Source organism: Polypterus senegalus, chromosome 6 (genome assembly GCF_016835505.1).
Source record: "Polypterus senegalus isolate Bchr_013 chromosome 6, ASM1683550v1, whole genome shotgun sequence".
Lineage (NCBI taxonomy): Eukaryota > Metazoa > Chordata > Cladistia > Polypteriformes > Polypteridae > Polypterus > Polypterus senegalus.
In genome coordinates, this window is record NC_053159.1 from 156,380,757 (window position 1) to 156,397,156 (window position 16,400).

Sequence of the window (16,400 nt, forward strand, 5' to 3'; positions counted from 1 at the left end):
TTAAACTAAACTGATCATTTTTTATATATTTTTTAACCAAAGTGCACGGAGCACACTCTTTTTATGATTGTGCCCTGCAAAGAATTGATAAACCGCCCCCATGTTTGCTTCTTGCCTTACACCCTGTGCTGCTGTGACCCTAAACTGGGTGGATTTTAAGTTTACCTCTCAGCACATTCAGGATTAAATGTATGCCTATAATGTCTGTTCAATTCTTGTCACTTGTTTATGTGCTATGCACATGACTAGAGCACGCATGTGCACAATAATACCAATCCCAGCAGGCAATATCTTTGCGAACTAATGCCATACAGTGCTTTTGCTAAATAATGCAATTGTTTTTTATGGTGGTAATAGTATTAAACAGCACAATCACTTATCAAAGTTTTTTTTACCTTAATTTGATAAAATGGTTTTCTATCACAAACACCAAAGTACCTTACTAGTAGACTCACTGCACAACTGTTTACATGTATTCATTTATTTATTTTTTAAGGTTATGGGAGGGACATTAACCTTCTGCTTGAGGTTTACTAGTTCTTTTCTAATACACCACATTATCTACAAGAAGAACTTAAGCAATAAATACTTTATTTCCTGCTCTATTGGACCCTGTGTTTTACCCACACTTGCACTTCCTCCATAATAATCTGTTTTAGATAATGGACGGCTGGAACTGGAGAACTACAGTGTGTTACTAATTCAAGGTTCACTGTTAAAACTGTGTAATTTTAGATAATAAAATCCTTCATAGAGAATAATATATATCAAGGATATTATTTTAAGAACTTCATAAATACCAACTACGTTTGTAGTATTCTGCCTAATGAAGCATTCTATCACATTTCTTAGAAAAAAAACATAATTAGCGATAGAATTCCCCAACACAATGCTGCCTGATTATCCTTTTCAGAAAATGTTCCACCATTTGATGATTACATGCCATGACTTTCTATGATGTGCCTCGATAAAAGAAGAAGCCTAATTATTTTACACAAGGGATGACATTAGAGGGTATACTGATAAATTAGTATACATGTTAACAAAGTATAATAAGCATAACAAAAGCTAATAAGCATAATGTATAAGCAGCAAATAGTAAATGATACGAATTGTAAAACCAAAGCAGACAGAGAGTATCTGAAGGAAATGTTTAGACTAAAAAGTCTTTACTAGATTTCTTTCTTAAACTCCTGTTTTGGTAGCAGTTGAGAAAATTAAATAGACCTTTTTGTCACTTTATTTCTGAACACATTCATATGAACACACAAACAAGATTACCTGTGTAAAAGCTGAGTAATTGTTTTTACTTTTGTCTGTTTTATATATGTAAATCTGGTTAAACATTTCAGTTCTGACTTCAGAGCAGAGGGTTACATGCGAATAAATGGAATGTATCCATTTATTTTGTTCAGCTGACCTCTCTTCCATTCACTGTCCTGGAGGAAACACAACTGTACTGCACGAGTTTGTCACGCACACCTCCACATAGTGTCACTTTAGGGCTGCCAGTCAACCTATCAGGCACATCTTTAGGGGTGTGGGAGAAGCTTGGAATACTTGATAGAAAACCCACAAAACATTGGGACAATGTGCCAGTCAGTCAGTCAGTCATTATCCAACCTGCTATATCCTAACACAGGGTCACAGGGGTCTGCTGGAGCCAATCCCAGTCAACACAGGGTGCAAGGCAGGAACAAATCCTGGGCAGGGTGCCAGCCCACCACAGGGCACATGCACACACACACCAGGGACAATTTAGAATTGCCAATGCACCTAACCTGCATGTCTTTGGACTGTGGGAGGAAACCGGAGCACCTGGAGGAAACCCACGCAGACACGGGGAGAACATGCAAACTCCACGCAGGGAGGACCTGGGAAGAGAACCTGGGTCTCCTAACTGGGAGGCAGCAGCGCTACCACTGTGCCACCGGGCTGCCTGACAATGTGCCAACTGTATAAAAACAAATTGATATTAATTTTAATATGGAGGATGTTCTGCTGTATGCTAAGATTATTCTGTTCTTCCATTTCTAAAACATCTCTTTTCCCATCCACTTGTGTGACGATTGCAGGTTTTTTTGGTTGTAAGAAGGACACCTCTGTTAGAAACATCAGCAAACTCCTCTCACATTGCTAATACTGATCTGTACAGGCCTACATGCAATGGAGCAGTTTTTTTAAGAGATACACTGTCCACAAGTTGGACTCCCTTTCCTAAAGGATTAGCAGCCAGCCATAAAAATGGTGCTCAGTCAAATAACTGGGCACATTTAAACTGTGTGTAGCTTAATTTTAAGGTTCTGACAAATATATTTCAATACATTTTCTATTATATCGCCATCTTGTACTTCACTTAAAACATTGGAAAAATTGTGAAAAGGCCATTCAGCCCAACAATCTCATCCATCCATTCACGTCCATTGTCTAAAATAATATCAAGTCCTACTTTCTAAGACACTACATTTGTATAGAATCTTCCCTTAACAAGTTTCCAACCATACCCTTGTGTTCTTGGTGAGGAATTCATTTGAAAATAATAGCTGGGATCCACTCTACTAATTCCTGTTATAATTTTCAACACTTCAGTCATGTCACCTCTTATCTCTATTGGCTTGAACTAAAAAGGTTCAACTCCTTCAGTCTCTCCACATATCTCATACCTTTCAGCCCTGGAATCAGCCTAGTCGCTCCCCTCTGGACTTTTCTGTGCCACAGTTAAGCGTTTTCTGTAATATGGAGATGAAATCTGTGCACAATACTTAAAGTGAGGCTTCACTAGTATATTATATAACTTAAGCGTAACCTTCCTTGACTTGTACTCTACATACAGTGCTGTGATTTAGAACCTAACATTATATTTGCCTTCTAATTGTTTCTGTACACTGTCTGGATATAGACAGTTATGAGTCCACTAGGACTCCCAGGTCCTACTCATAAGGTGTACTTTCAAGTTTCAGACCATTTATTATGGGTTCTAAATTTTTTTTACTTCCTACATGTAACTCTTTACATTTACTAACATTAAATTTCATCTCTTACAAATCTGCCTGAGCCTCTGTTGCATCTAAGTTAAGCCAATTCTATATGTTCTATCCTTCCACTTAGTTTGGTATCATCTAATCTAATCTGGAAACGTACCCAATTTACTGAATATACAGTGTTCTTGTTCAGATGTTAACGTGTTTCAGTTTATCTTTACATACAGACACTTCAGATGGTTTCTTTTGATGTTACTGCGTAATGACAAGATCCTGTTTCTTTGAATTGTACAGTGCAATGCTTTGGCAGAGTACAATCTTTGAAGGGTGCCCAAGTAAAATAACAACTGATTTATTGATATGATGTCAGTCTTCAATCTAAAATGTAGGTAAAAGTTAAAGACAATTGGTGATATACTGTAGCCAAAAATGCTTTTCTGGTAACTGTAGGATTTGGCCTTTATAAACACCAGCTTCCTGTTCTTCATACCAGGTAAATTCCGGATTGTGGTGAATTTAGCAGTCTTTTTTTCTGATCTGGATAACATGGTGAGTTGGCAACATCTGTTATAAAGCTCCCACCCATGGATGCAATGGTTTACAGTAAGCACTATTCATCCACCTTCTATCTTATCCACTCATCCCAGGGTGCTAGTGCTTACCCTGGTATCACTGGGCACAATGCACAAACTAACCCTAGACAGGATGCCACTTTGTCACATGATGGTTAACTCACAGTCACACCTAGCCTAATGCACACATCTTTGAGTTGTGGGAAGAAAACGGGAGTATCTGGAGGAAAAGCCATGAGAACAAGAAGAACATTCAAATTCCGTACAGGAAATTACAATGCCAAATTTTAAACCTAGCAACACAAACTACTGTGCAATCCCAGCAAAAAATATTTATTTATTTAAGTTCCAAAATGAACTCAATGCTGTTTTACTAGGGCAGCACTATTATAAAAGGATCAGCAGCTTTGACATGTCTAGAAAATAATCCTCCCTAAAGACTACTCATTACAAAGTTGCAACAGTTGTTGACAAAGTTGCATTTTCATGCCTGATATCAGCAGAATAGGCAAAAGTAGAAACTGCTGAATTATTTTCAACATTTTCATTAGCCTCGTTAATACTGTATGTTTCTCATTTGACCACTCTAGGAATAAAGCCATAGTCACATGGTAACTACTTGTTTGCTGTTTCCTTCTAACTGCAGGAGTCTTCCTGGGATACTGTGCTATCTCCATCATCACTTGTATGCCTCAGTGACCATCTTGGATGTCCTTGTGAATGGCTCGCTGGTTGCAACTCAGGTAATGCAGATGGGAGTTGTTTTGCTTGGGGTTTTCAGTCTTGCAAACCAGGTGATTGTTTTCCAAAAATTCCTGCCTTGTAGGTCAGTAGTTTAATGTGTTAGTTTTGTGGTATGTGCCAAACCTTTGAACTGATGTGTAATGTATTGTGCTTAAAAAGTTTGTCATTTATTCGCAGAAAACGGATGCTAAACTCCTTTGCTTAAGAAACTTGTGAAACTGTCATTGAAGGATAGGTTCTGCGACCCTAAGACTCTGAATTAGATTAAACAGGTTTGAGAATTGATAGATACCTAGAATGAAGAGGTGACATGGTGGCACAGTAGATGCTCCTGCTGCCCTTCAGTGTCCGGAGCTAGGATCACTCATAAGGATTGCACACGTTCCATATTCTTACAGAGAGTTTCCCCCAAGTTCTCCTCTTTCCTCACATGGCACAAAGCAGTACAGTTAGATTAATAATAATAATTCTTTGCATTTATATAGCACTTTTCTCACTACTCAAAGCACTCGAATTGAGATTGAGAATTGGGTTGGAAGATTTAAACCAGTGTGAATATTAGTGTACCCTGTGACAGACTGGTACTCCTTTCACAGCAGGTTCCTTGCTTGCACTCAATCATGATATTACTGTCTCCATTTCTCTATAATCACAAACTAGATGAGCAGACTCAGAAAATAAAAGAATCAGTGGCTAAACAGACAAAAGGATACATTGATGAATTATTAAAGTGTAGCATTTTGCAACATCAGAACAATATTAGACAGCCCATCTTAAATCATATCTCTTGTCTTTCGATTGTGTCTTCTTTACCTGCCACCAGCATATTTTTGCATCACACATAGCTCTTCCATTTATTTGTAAACATAGTCAGCCAATGATCTTGACTCAGCATTTATGGTCTTAAGCCAGGAATTGTTAATGGAAAGCCACAATATACGGAACATTTCATTAGCTCAGCAGGTTATGGTTCATGTTAATTGCTATAAAGTCATCGGTTCCACTCAATATCTAGCCAGTGGAAGCCACAGCAAAATTCTGTTCCATCCATCCATTATAACTACTCATTTTGTTTAATTCAGGCGTGTGTAGCCAACAACATATAATAGCAGCTTTGAGCACAAGAGAAGAACCAGCACTGGGTGAAGCCCTAGGACCTTTGCAGAGCACATACATTTATGGATGAATTTTTTTATGTCCGGAAATATCTTGCATTTTATTTCACTACTTAAATGTATTATTATTCACCTTATGTAACACCTTGTTATGGCGCATTCTTTAAAAATTGCCAGCAGACGCCCATGACTCCGTAGTTAGGATATAGCGGGTTGGATAATGGATGGATGGCTATAAAATTAAGATTGATTGATTGATTGCTATGAGGTAAATCCCCAGTGTAAAAGGTAACTCACATTTATTGAAAACAAGTAAATTAGAGAAATAAAACAGTTCTGCCATTAAATAAAGGAATGTTAACCTTTGCAGTTTAAATATCAACTTTTCTGATCAGGCAAGTTCCGATTAGTAGAAAATCCATCCATTCATCCATCCTTTTTTCTTAACCAATTCAGAAACTGACATCATCTGGCATAATGCAAGAGCCAACCCTGGATAAGGCAGTTTACACCAAATACTATCCATACATCCATTTTCTAAACCTACTAGTTCAGCTTTAAATTTGGGGCCTGTCCTATAAATATGGAGCACAATGTGTGAAAGAATCCTGGAGATGCCATTACTTAATCACAGGTCACATTAAATTAATAGTTAATAGTCATCCATTAATCTGACCTGCACATATTTGGGATCTCACTGGAAAACCAGAGCACAGAAATGTCAGTATGCAAAAGACTGCATACTGGAATTATATTTTAGCCTTGTAGTGTAAATATAGCTCCTGTAGCTTTGGTTAGAAAACATCAGTTAAACAAATAAATTAAAAGTGTTTACTTCTTTCATAGGGTTGTTATTGTCACATGTACAAAGTACAGTGGCATTCACATAACTGTAATTCTGAAAGCATTTACCACAAGTCTTTGTACACAATAAGTAGGTTGGCTGTCAAACCATCTGCTTCATTTTGAGACTCATTTTGATCAGAAATGTCGCCTATTATATATCCTTGGTTACAGCACTACTAAGAGTGTCCTGCCCAGGGTTCACCAAATTCTACTTTAACAATGTGGGACCTATGCCATCTTTATTATCAACATTCAATTCAGTTTACTCTTATTAAGTGAACTTCAATTTACGTCCATGTATCTATCAGTTCCCGGAGTTTACTTAATCCAATTGTAGGGCAGGAGTTAATCATAGCAGTACTGGGCACAAGGGAGGAATTCTCTCTGGTCACAATGTAGAAGAAATGCTTAAATAAAGTACTCTAAGACTAAATTGTCCCAAACATGGGGACTAAAAACAGACTTGACTTCACACAATAAAAATAAAAGGATAACTTTCATGAAATCAAATGTTGAAAACTGCAAGTGCTACAGTAATCTCCTAAGAACGTCCGCTTCATTTAGTACAGGAGCTATGCTTCAGTTATTTGGTTAAAGTTGTTTATTTACCACAGTATATGTGTTCATTAACACTCCTTATGACTCAGGAGATGGCACGGCTTTGCTTTTGGGGGTCTGTTCTGTGCCAGCTGGCAACAAAAGCTAATAAATATGAGACTGTCAATCAATCGCACACTCCTACAGTCACTTAAACATGCATGTGAGTGGAAATCTAGGATATCCATTAAAAAAAATCCACAACCATACAAGTAGGATTTGAAAATTCCAAACAGTGCCTAGAACAGGGTTTGAACCTATTTCGAGAATGTGAGAGGCAGTTCCTGTTGAGAGGGTGAGTGGCTTTAAGTACTTGCGTGTGTATATCACCGAGGACCTGACATGCACCCAGCACACAGAAAACTCAGGTCAGGAACACAAGACAGTGCCTTCATCTCCTGAGATGATTAAGGAAATTCAAGGTCTCGCCAATTATTTTGAAAACGTTTTACACCGGCACCATAGAGAGCATCCTAACACAGAGCTTCACATCATGGTCTGGGAATTGCTCAGTTGATTGATCACAAACTCCTGCAGTGAGTGGTGAGATCAGCAGAGCACATCTTGCCCTCTCTGAAGGACATCTGCAACAAGCGCTGCAGGACCGGGGCGATTAAAATACTAATGGACTCTACCCACCCCAACAACAGAGTGTCCAGCCTGCTCAACTCTGGCAAGCAGCCATGCATCCTAATGGCAAAGACTGAGAGACTCACGAGGAGAGTTTACCTTCAGGCCTTCAGAATCCTGAACTCTGACATGCCAAAAAACGTCTGAACCTAAAACTCACTTTATCTTACTGCATGGCCACTTTATACTTTTTACTGTGTTAGACTTCAGATTTTAACTTCATTTTAATTTAGTTTAACTTAATTTAATTTTAGTTAATTTTGTTAATTTTACAATCTTTTTCTTAATTTTATTATTTATTCTATTATGTGTTTGCTTTTTTTTTTTTTTTTGCATGGAGTAGGCTAGCTTTTTCATTTCTCTGCACGTTGTACCTGTATAACCTGTGTAAATCTTGACTCTTGGATCTTGAATCCTGGTGATCTTAAGGTAACGATACAAATCAAATACAAAACAAGCATGCAAACAATGAAACAAAACTGAAAATCCTATTTACCAAGTAACCTACTTTGGCAGCTGTCCTAAAGCAGAAATTAATGCTGCCATTAAAAAAACATAATCTTTTGGCTTCCAGTGCTGGCATTAACACCCATTAATCTCATAGCCTACTTTGAATTGAATTGGAGAGCAAGACTATTATATTTTTTCTTCACAGAGAACAACAGACTGAGTAAACCATTCCCAGTTAGGATAACTCAATTTCTTCTGCTAAAGTAACCGTTTTTTCCTAGATGCATATTCAACATAAGCAAGACATTTACAGTATACATCGTAGTCATTATTATGCTACCTTAGTGCATTGCAAATCAAGTATGGTATCAGATAAAATACTTTATAAAAGACGCTTGAATGCATTAGTACTTTGGGGTGTGATTCCAAGAGTTATATATTTATTTATTTATCTTTTTAAAGTGATAATATTAATCACCTACCAGAGAACAGAAAAAGACCCTAAATGGGGCTTGCTTATCTTCCAAGGATTGGTAGTAACTGTGTAAAAAACAAGTGTCAAAATGTTTTTCATTAATACTGAAATACTGCATATTCTGAGACATTATTTGACATAGCTAAAAAAAAAAAAAGACTAGTAGCTCTCAGTTTGCAAAGAGAAAAAAATGCTGAGCTCTTTGAGTGTCTTTTAAGTTTTAAGAATTATTTGCATTATTGTCTATTTTAGCCCATGGAAGTCTTACTCATTTTAATTCTTTTTTTCAGCCGGCTTTCTCTCTCAGTTGCCTCTTATATCAGTGAGTGTTCAGTTCACAAAGTATTTCTTGCCACTAACTCAGATTCACCCCATAATTAAAGATTGTGGCCAATTACTCAAACTTAAGCAAACTAAAGTTAATGATTCTTGTACTGTATTAATAATCTGCTGGATATAACATCATAAAGAGATTATTTCTTTATGGAGTATTTTACATAGACTGGTAAATATCTTCTCATTCAAAATCACAGCTCCTGTGGTCAATGACTTTGTATACTTTGTGCAGCATGCATATTGAATCTTGATGTAAAAATACTGATACCACTACTTTATTCAAGGCTTCACCTTTTTGTGTACTAAGGTAATATATACAAACTATAGTAATATTAGTAATTTTCAAGTCTCTTATGACCATACTTCTCATCAATAGCTGAAGTTTAGAAATGAGCAAAACTTTTTGATAGAACAGTCTTTATGGACACATTTAATATACTGTAACTGTCATGTTCAGCTAAAGGTGTCCACTCTCTCTTTGATTCAATAGCACTGTTGCAAATAATGAAAGGTTCAACAGCCTTTCATGATCATATGTTAGGTCTAATTATCACCTATAGAGTTAATATTCCAAACATACTGATCCCTTCTGTTAACCAGATCATGTCTTAAGTTAATTTAATTTAATTACGTTTAATCTGCTTCTGGCCATGACGATAAATGAACTTGAAGGGTGCGACATGTAGATAATGAGAACCTAAATATTCACTGACACTTTGAAAACCTCAGACCATAGCTTTGAGAAGATATAGATCAACTTGATGTGCAAACAGCTAGTGCAGCTTCCTCTGAAACACACCGCCTGCTAGTCCACCATGTCACTTGTGACTACTAGCCTGTAAACTCAGCAATTTGTCCCACGTCATGTAGACTTTGACTGTGGGAACATTTTGCAAAGAACAATAGATCCCAGAAGCTTATTTTTTATGGATCTGTGTTAGCTCAAGTTTTTATTTTCTGCTGATCCACGTAACAAGCTGTCTTGTGAAGAAGGTGAAGTTCATCAGGTATAGTAAAGGACAATTAAAAATACAGACAGTGAAACATCAGATGCTCTAAACTTGCATTTTTCTGAGGTTTTCATATGTGAGGGGGTGGATAACCTCCCAGTGGTAATAAAAGAGCACTAAGGAGGTACTGAGTGATTTGGAAATCGTAGAAGGAGAAGTACTGCTTAGATTAAATAGGCTGAAATCAAATAATTCACCACGAGCAGGTAATATTTTCCCTCAACTTCATAAGGGTGTTAGAGAGTATTTATATAAACCCTTGATGCATATTTTTAGGAAGTCACTGCGCATTAGGGAAATTACGACAGACTGGAAAATGGCAAATATTATCCAATTATATTAAAAGGGTGACAGGGCAGATCCAAGTAACTATAGGCCAGTAAGCTTAAAGTGCATCACAGAAAAATTAATGGAAGGCAAGAAAAGGAGTTTTAGTGAACAATCAACATGGGTTCAGAAGAGAGAGGTCATGTTTTATCAACATGCTGGAATTATATGAGGAAGCAATAAAAATATGATAAAAGTGGAGCATATGATATTATTTATCTTGGCTTTCAGAAAGCATTTGATAAGGTGCCACATGAGAGGCAAACTAAAAGAAGTGGGAGTTCAGCGTGATGTTTTAGATGGGTGCAGAATTGGTTCAGACACAGGAAGCAGAGGGTGATGGTGTGAGGAACCTCTTCAGAATTGGCTGATGTTAAGAATGGTGTTCCATGGGGTTGGTGCTAGGACCACTGCTATTTTTAATATATATATAAATGATTTGAATAGTAATATAGATAACAAGCTGATTAAGTTTGCAGATGACACCAAGATAGTTGGATTGGCAGATAATATGAAATCAATTTAATTATTACAGAGTGACTTGGACTGCATACAGGCTTGGGCAGATTTGTAGCAGATGAAATTTAATGTAAGTAAATGTGTAAGGTATTACATGTAGAAAGTAAAATGTTAGGTTTGAATACATAATGGGAGGTGTGAAAATCAAGAGTACATCTTATGAGAAGGATTTAGGAGTCATAATGGACTATCAACTATCAGGGTTCAGAAGCCATTAAGAAGGCTAAGAAAACGTTAGGTTTTATAGCACCCTGATGTGTAGACTACAAGTCCAAGCAGGTTATGCTCAAGCTTTATAATGTACTTGTGAGGCCTCATCCGTAGTATTGTGTGCAGTTCTGGGCTCTGGGCTACAAAAAATTACAACACTGCTAGGAAAGGTCCAGAAAAGAGCGACTAGGCTGATTCCAGGGCTACAGGGGATGTATTATGAGGAACGATTAAAAGAGCTGAGCCTTTTCTGTTTAAGCAAAAGAAAATTAACAGTAGACATGTTTGAAGTGTTTAAAATTTTAAAGAGAATTAGTACAGTGAATCAAGACTGTTATTTTAAAATGATTTCAACAAGAACACAAGGACATATTTGGAAACTTGTTAAAGGTAAATGTCACAAAAAACATTGGGATGTTTTACTTTACATGGAGAACCATAGACACATGGAATAAGTTACCAAGTAGTGTGGTAGACAGTGGGACGTTAGGGACTTTCAAAACTAAACTTGATGTTATTTTAGAAGAATTAAGTGGATAGGAACGACAAACTTTCTTGGCTAAATGGCCTGTTCGCGTCTAAATTGTTCTAATGTTCTAATGTTTTTCATCCTTACTTTGAATTAAAATACATACACATATACAGGGTGGTCCAGATCTAATTATGCAATTTTCATTACATTACAACATTTTAAGTTTATTACATAGAAAATCACCCGAAATATCCCGGACCATCAAGAAGTGTGCAAATTGACGAAATGAAGAATTGTCTTCATGATGAACTGGAATCATCCCTGCATAAATCAAAATCATCCAGATGATCTGAATCTGCATAATTAGATTTGGACCACCCTGTATACATAAATAGACAGCACTTTATTTGTCGCAAGGGAGAATTTGAGCTTTTTACATAAGTTTAATAAATAAATAAATATTACAACAGACAGCAACAAATACCAGAATTACTGAAAAGAAAGAAAACTTCTGACTTGTCAGCATCAGAAGCATCCAAATTTACTAATGTACTAACGTACTTAGACAGCTGGGTGGCGTTGTGGTAGTGCTGCTGCCTCAAAGTAAGGAGACCAGGGTTCGCGTCCCTGGTCCTCCCTGCACAGAGTCTGCATATTCTCCCCATGTCTGTGAGGGTTTCCTTCCACTGTCCAAGGACATGCAGGTTACGACAAGGCCATGCTAAATTGGCCCTAGTGTGTGTTTGGTATGTGGATGGGTATGTGACCGCCCGGTGATAAACTGGCACCCTGTCCAGGGTTTGTTCCTGCCCTAAGCTAGGTGGGATAGGCTCCAGCACTGCCTAAAACTTCACTCTGCGTTAAGTGGGTTATTACTAATTTATTAATGTCCACTTAGAGAGTAAGCTTAAAATAATTTCAGAAGAATCACCTAATTATTTTTTGTCCTTCCTAATGTGTGTGTTCCATCATCAAGTGATTATACATTGTGTGACTATGAATCAAAATAAATATAAGGAAATAACAGAAAAATGTTTGCACTGACAGCCAAAATTATTGTGACCGTGTTGAACAATAAAAGTTAAAATGGGCGGCCGAATTTACAGTTGAGCAACAAAGATGTTTTCAAAGGGAAAATCCAAATGGTGGATGTGAAATACTGGCAGCAGTCAAAGCACAAGGAATTACAATACTTAATTATTAAAAACCCAAACATTAACCAAATTTATTGTAAGAAACTGAAACAAAGTTGCACACAGCATTTTCTAAATGAAACTTATGCAGTAAAACCTCTAATCAGATAAAGAGAAGAAGGACAGGAGAGAGTTGCTTCTTTAGGTTTAATCTAAACTTTGGTCACTTCCTAGTGGGTACCTCATTGTTTTATAGCAGCAGCTTGATGACATCACATATCAAATGACTTCCTCATCACATGACTAGCACCTCTTTATAGCTATAAATAATATGGCTGGGACCATGAAAAACAACGTACAAAATAGTGGTGCCCATTAAACAAGCCATTAATGCAATTATGTCACCAAAAATAATGATAATAATTACAAACAATAAATAAAACAGTGCAGAGATTTTAAATTTCACTCTGACAATATGAATGAATCCATTCTTCTGTACTATGTATCTGAAATCTATTTAGTGAGGACTTTCTCAACTATTCTACTAAAGAAGAGACGTAACACCTGGTGGCTGACTTAATTGAAATCTGTGTTGTACTGCACTCATTCACTTTAAGCTTGGCACTGGCATTCGGAATGAACACAACTGACTCTCTCTGGATTGTTCACAGTAGTTTGCTTTTCTGCAGAGGCCTTTTCTATGCAATGCCTCACTCTTCACAGAAAACAAGAGGACAAGACCCCCAAACACACACACACACTCCCGCTCTGCCTTACCTCTTTGGTATGTGTGTGAAAAGAAACGGACATGTCCAAGAGAAGTTTCCTTTGTTCAACCCGTCTGACAAAATCTTGAATGCGCACCTCCAGGTGCCGGGCAGCTTTGTAAATCTCCTCTGGGTCACATTCTCCTGTTTGGGCCAACTGTTCTGCTGCTTCCAGCAGTTTGTCAGCATTGGTATAAGTGTTCTGTAAAAAAGAAAAAAAAAAGGTAAATGCAAAATGAATGAAAAAACTGACACACCAACACACATACATTTATAGTTTAGTTTGCGTCTCACCTCAGAGCAGGTAAGGTTTAGAGAGTTAAAATAATGACATTTGTCTTTAGACACCACACCAACAATTGCAAGCGACTCCACCGTAAATCCACGCCCCGTAATCCAGCCCTTGCAATGAGAGATCTTGTGCCTTTTTTTTTTTCCTCAGAGATATAAGTTGTCATTGGAGCATTGCAGCCACAAGATGGATTATTAGACCAAATGCACGTGCTTATCTAGAAAATCCTAGGAATTTTTTGCTGCTGCAATATAGAAGCAACTTGACTTGACCTCGAAGGCTCAGAGATTCTTTTCAAAGTGCTCTTCTACAATATGTGATCTCTTGGCCAAGAAAGCGGCTGACACATGACACAGCCCGGGTTAAGCTCTATTGTAAAAGAATATCAAAAACAGACCAGGGGAGGAGTGAGGATGTGCTTGGGTCTAATTTTTGTCTTTTCTGTTTTGACTTGAGTATTTACTTTATGTTTCTTAATTGTCCGATAGATTTGTATTTGGCAGTATCTGCCAGTCATCAGACACAAATTATAGTAAACTGGGAATTTGCTTGTTTGTTCAATATAAAAAAGGACTTCTGGGAAAGTAAAATTCATTGACACTATGCAATGGGATAGGAGTAAGGAAGTGGGAGTACAGGTGATCCTACCTTAAACTGTACAGACTTACAAATATAGAAATGATGCAAGTTGATATTATTTCCTTCCCCACCCACTCTCCCAATTGTTAAACACCAGATCCCTATTCTCAAGATTCACTATTAATGTGCCTAACACAGGGACAAAAATAAATAAAATAGTCACAAAATGGTTACAAACATTCTTGACCATCAACCTCTAACCATGTTTGTAATGGACATTGAGCTTATAACTAATAAGCCAAAAATAAATTAATAAAAGTCATGCATATGCCTTCTCAAACCCATTTAATCCATTTTAGGGGTGCAGGGGGCTGGTGTCCAGGTCTGCAGTGCTGGACCCACGACGGAAACAATCCTGGGCAAGGCACAAGTCTATCACAGGGAAGACAAAGGAACAAATCCACACTTTCCCATTTAGATTTATCAACTAACCTAACCTGGACTATATATCTGTAGGTATGTGGGAAAAACCTACATAGACTTGAGGAGAATGTGCATGCTCTACATGAACAATGAATGGGCATGGCATACCAATCCCAGGACACCAGATGTATGAGACACCCATGCTAACAATTTAGCTTTCAAGGCCCCCACAATCAACAATCAACACCACTGACTAACTACAGAACTATCACATATGAGGATATAGATTTGTTCAGATATGTTAAAAATAAATAAAAATTAATAATACTAAAAAAAACAGAAATATCTATCCATCAGCTTATTGTAGAACTACAGCCAGATTGTAGAAAAGGACTAAGACAAGCCAGACACAGAGTCCTGGAGATGACGGCCAACTAGCTGCCTCCCCCCTATTGGCCATTCTACAGCTGAGTCAGTACTGGGCGGCCAATCTGATGAAAGGACTTTTCTACTCAGTTATTCCAGTGCTCCTTTATCTGAGATGACTTTTCCATGGCAGGCAAATACCTCGGCAGTAGAGCAATGCCACCAAGTGCCACATTAGGCTACCGAGAAGAGAAACAGAATAGGGGAGGGTTAGTTTATAAATATCGTATTACTTTTATTTTTGTACTAATGACTAACAACAGAGATGCAGTTTGCACAGCTAATCAGCAGCTCTAGTCAGGGTATGCTAAACTGAAATAGTGAGTCTTTAGCCTGGATTTAAAAATTTGAACCTGAGGGGACATCTCTTACAGTAGCAGGCAGACCATTCCACAGCTTTGGGGCCCTGTAACTAAAAGTACAACCTCCTACTATTATTTTATTAACCCTTGGAATCATAATCAGACCAGCATCTTCACATCTTAATGTGTGCTCAGGTTTGTAAGTTCAGATAAGTAAGCAAGGACTCGGCCATTTAAGGCTTTATATATTAGAAAGAGGATTTTGAAATCTGCCCTAAACTTAACCAGGAGCCAGTGTAAGGAGTTATGTGTTTGTGCTTTCTTGTTCCTGTAATAAGTGTTGCAGCAGCATTTTGAATTAACTGAAAGCTGTATAAGGAACGATTTGAGCAGCCTTTCAACACACATTGCAGAAGTCAATCCGAGCATTATAGCATCATGCAGTAAATGCAATTGTCGCAGCCTCATTCATAGTTTAGTACTATTTAGCTAGTTTCTTGTGAAACCTTGGAATATTATGACACCAATTCTTAAGAGAACTATCTTCAAACACAAAAAGTTAATATCAGAGCTAATATCTAGCTCAATATCTAAGAATCAGAAAATGACAAATTGAAAATCATGACTGTTTTGCATCCCTGACTAGCAATATCGAAAACAAATGATTTGAAAACCATCAACATACTTAAGGGAACAATTGACAATTTTTTCTTCCTAGGGCATTCCTTAAACTAAATATTCATTGCTTGTTCATAATGATAATCTTAAGTAAAAAAGGTAAGCTGACTTGTGTTTTCTATTAAATAACATGAAGTTATGTATTTAGTATGTTCATCATGGTGCGAGAGAATGGCAAGGTGTTGCATTTTGGCCAGACATGCAATAAGAATTTCACTGTACTCTGTACATGCGACTACTACAACTATTACTACCGCCTCTTCCACACTATCTCACATCATTTTTGAACACATCCCAGTCCTTAACTGAGATATTTCTTCTAAAATGAGTATCAGTCAAATTGGTGTCAGACATTCAAAAAGGTTAATATTTTCTGTATTATTTTTAGGTTAAGTATTTAAACATCTAATTCCCTGTCTTGATGACCTATCATAAAAAGGCACCTATTTATTACACCTCATGTGAGTACAACAGAAAATGGATAAGAAGGACATGGTAGATTTATACTATTATACT

At 37.2% G+C, this 16,400-nt stretch overlaps 1 protein-coding gene and 1 long non-coding RNA gene across 8 annotated transcripts in view; one reads left to right on the forward strand and one right to left on the reverse strand.

The window, feature by feature from the left end:
• Positions 1–16,400, reverse strand: part of kalrna (kalirin RhoGEF kinase a) — a 758,514-nt gene that overhangs the window by 332,120 nt on the left and 409,994 nt on the right. For 6 of the 7 annotated variants that reach the window (XM_039757406.1, XM_039757408.1, XM_039757407.1 and 3 more), the window contains exon 11: positions 13,195–13,386. In XM_039757406.1, the coding sequence (XP_039613340.1) occupies positions 13,195–13,386 (192 nt within the window). Of the gene's footprint in view, positions 1–13,194; positions 13,387–13,478; positions 13,610–16,400 lie in introns of those variants that run through there. The other variant, XM_039757410.1, reaches the window with a different exon arrangement.
• LOC120531733 overlaps positions 1–16,400 on the forward strand; it is a 70,735-nt gene that overhangs the window by 8,179 nt on the left and 46,156 nt on the right. Inside the window, exon 2 of the long non-coding RNA XR_005634149.1 lies at positions 4,200–4,296. This is a non-coding gene — a long non-coding RNA (uncharacterized LOC120531733). The remainder of the gene's footprint in view (positions 1–4,199; positions 4,297–16,400) is intronic.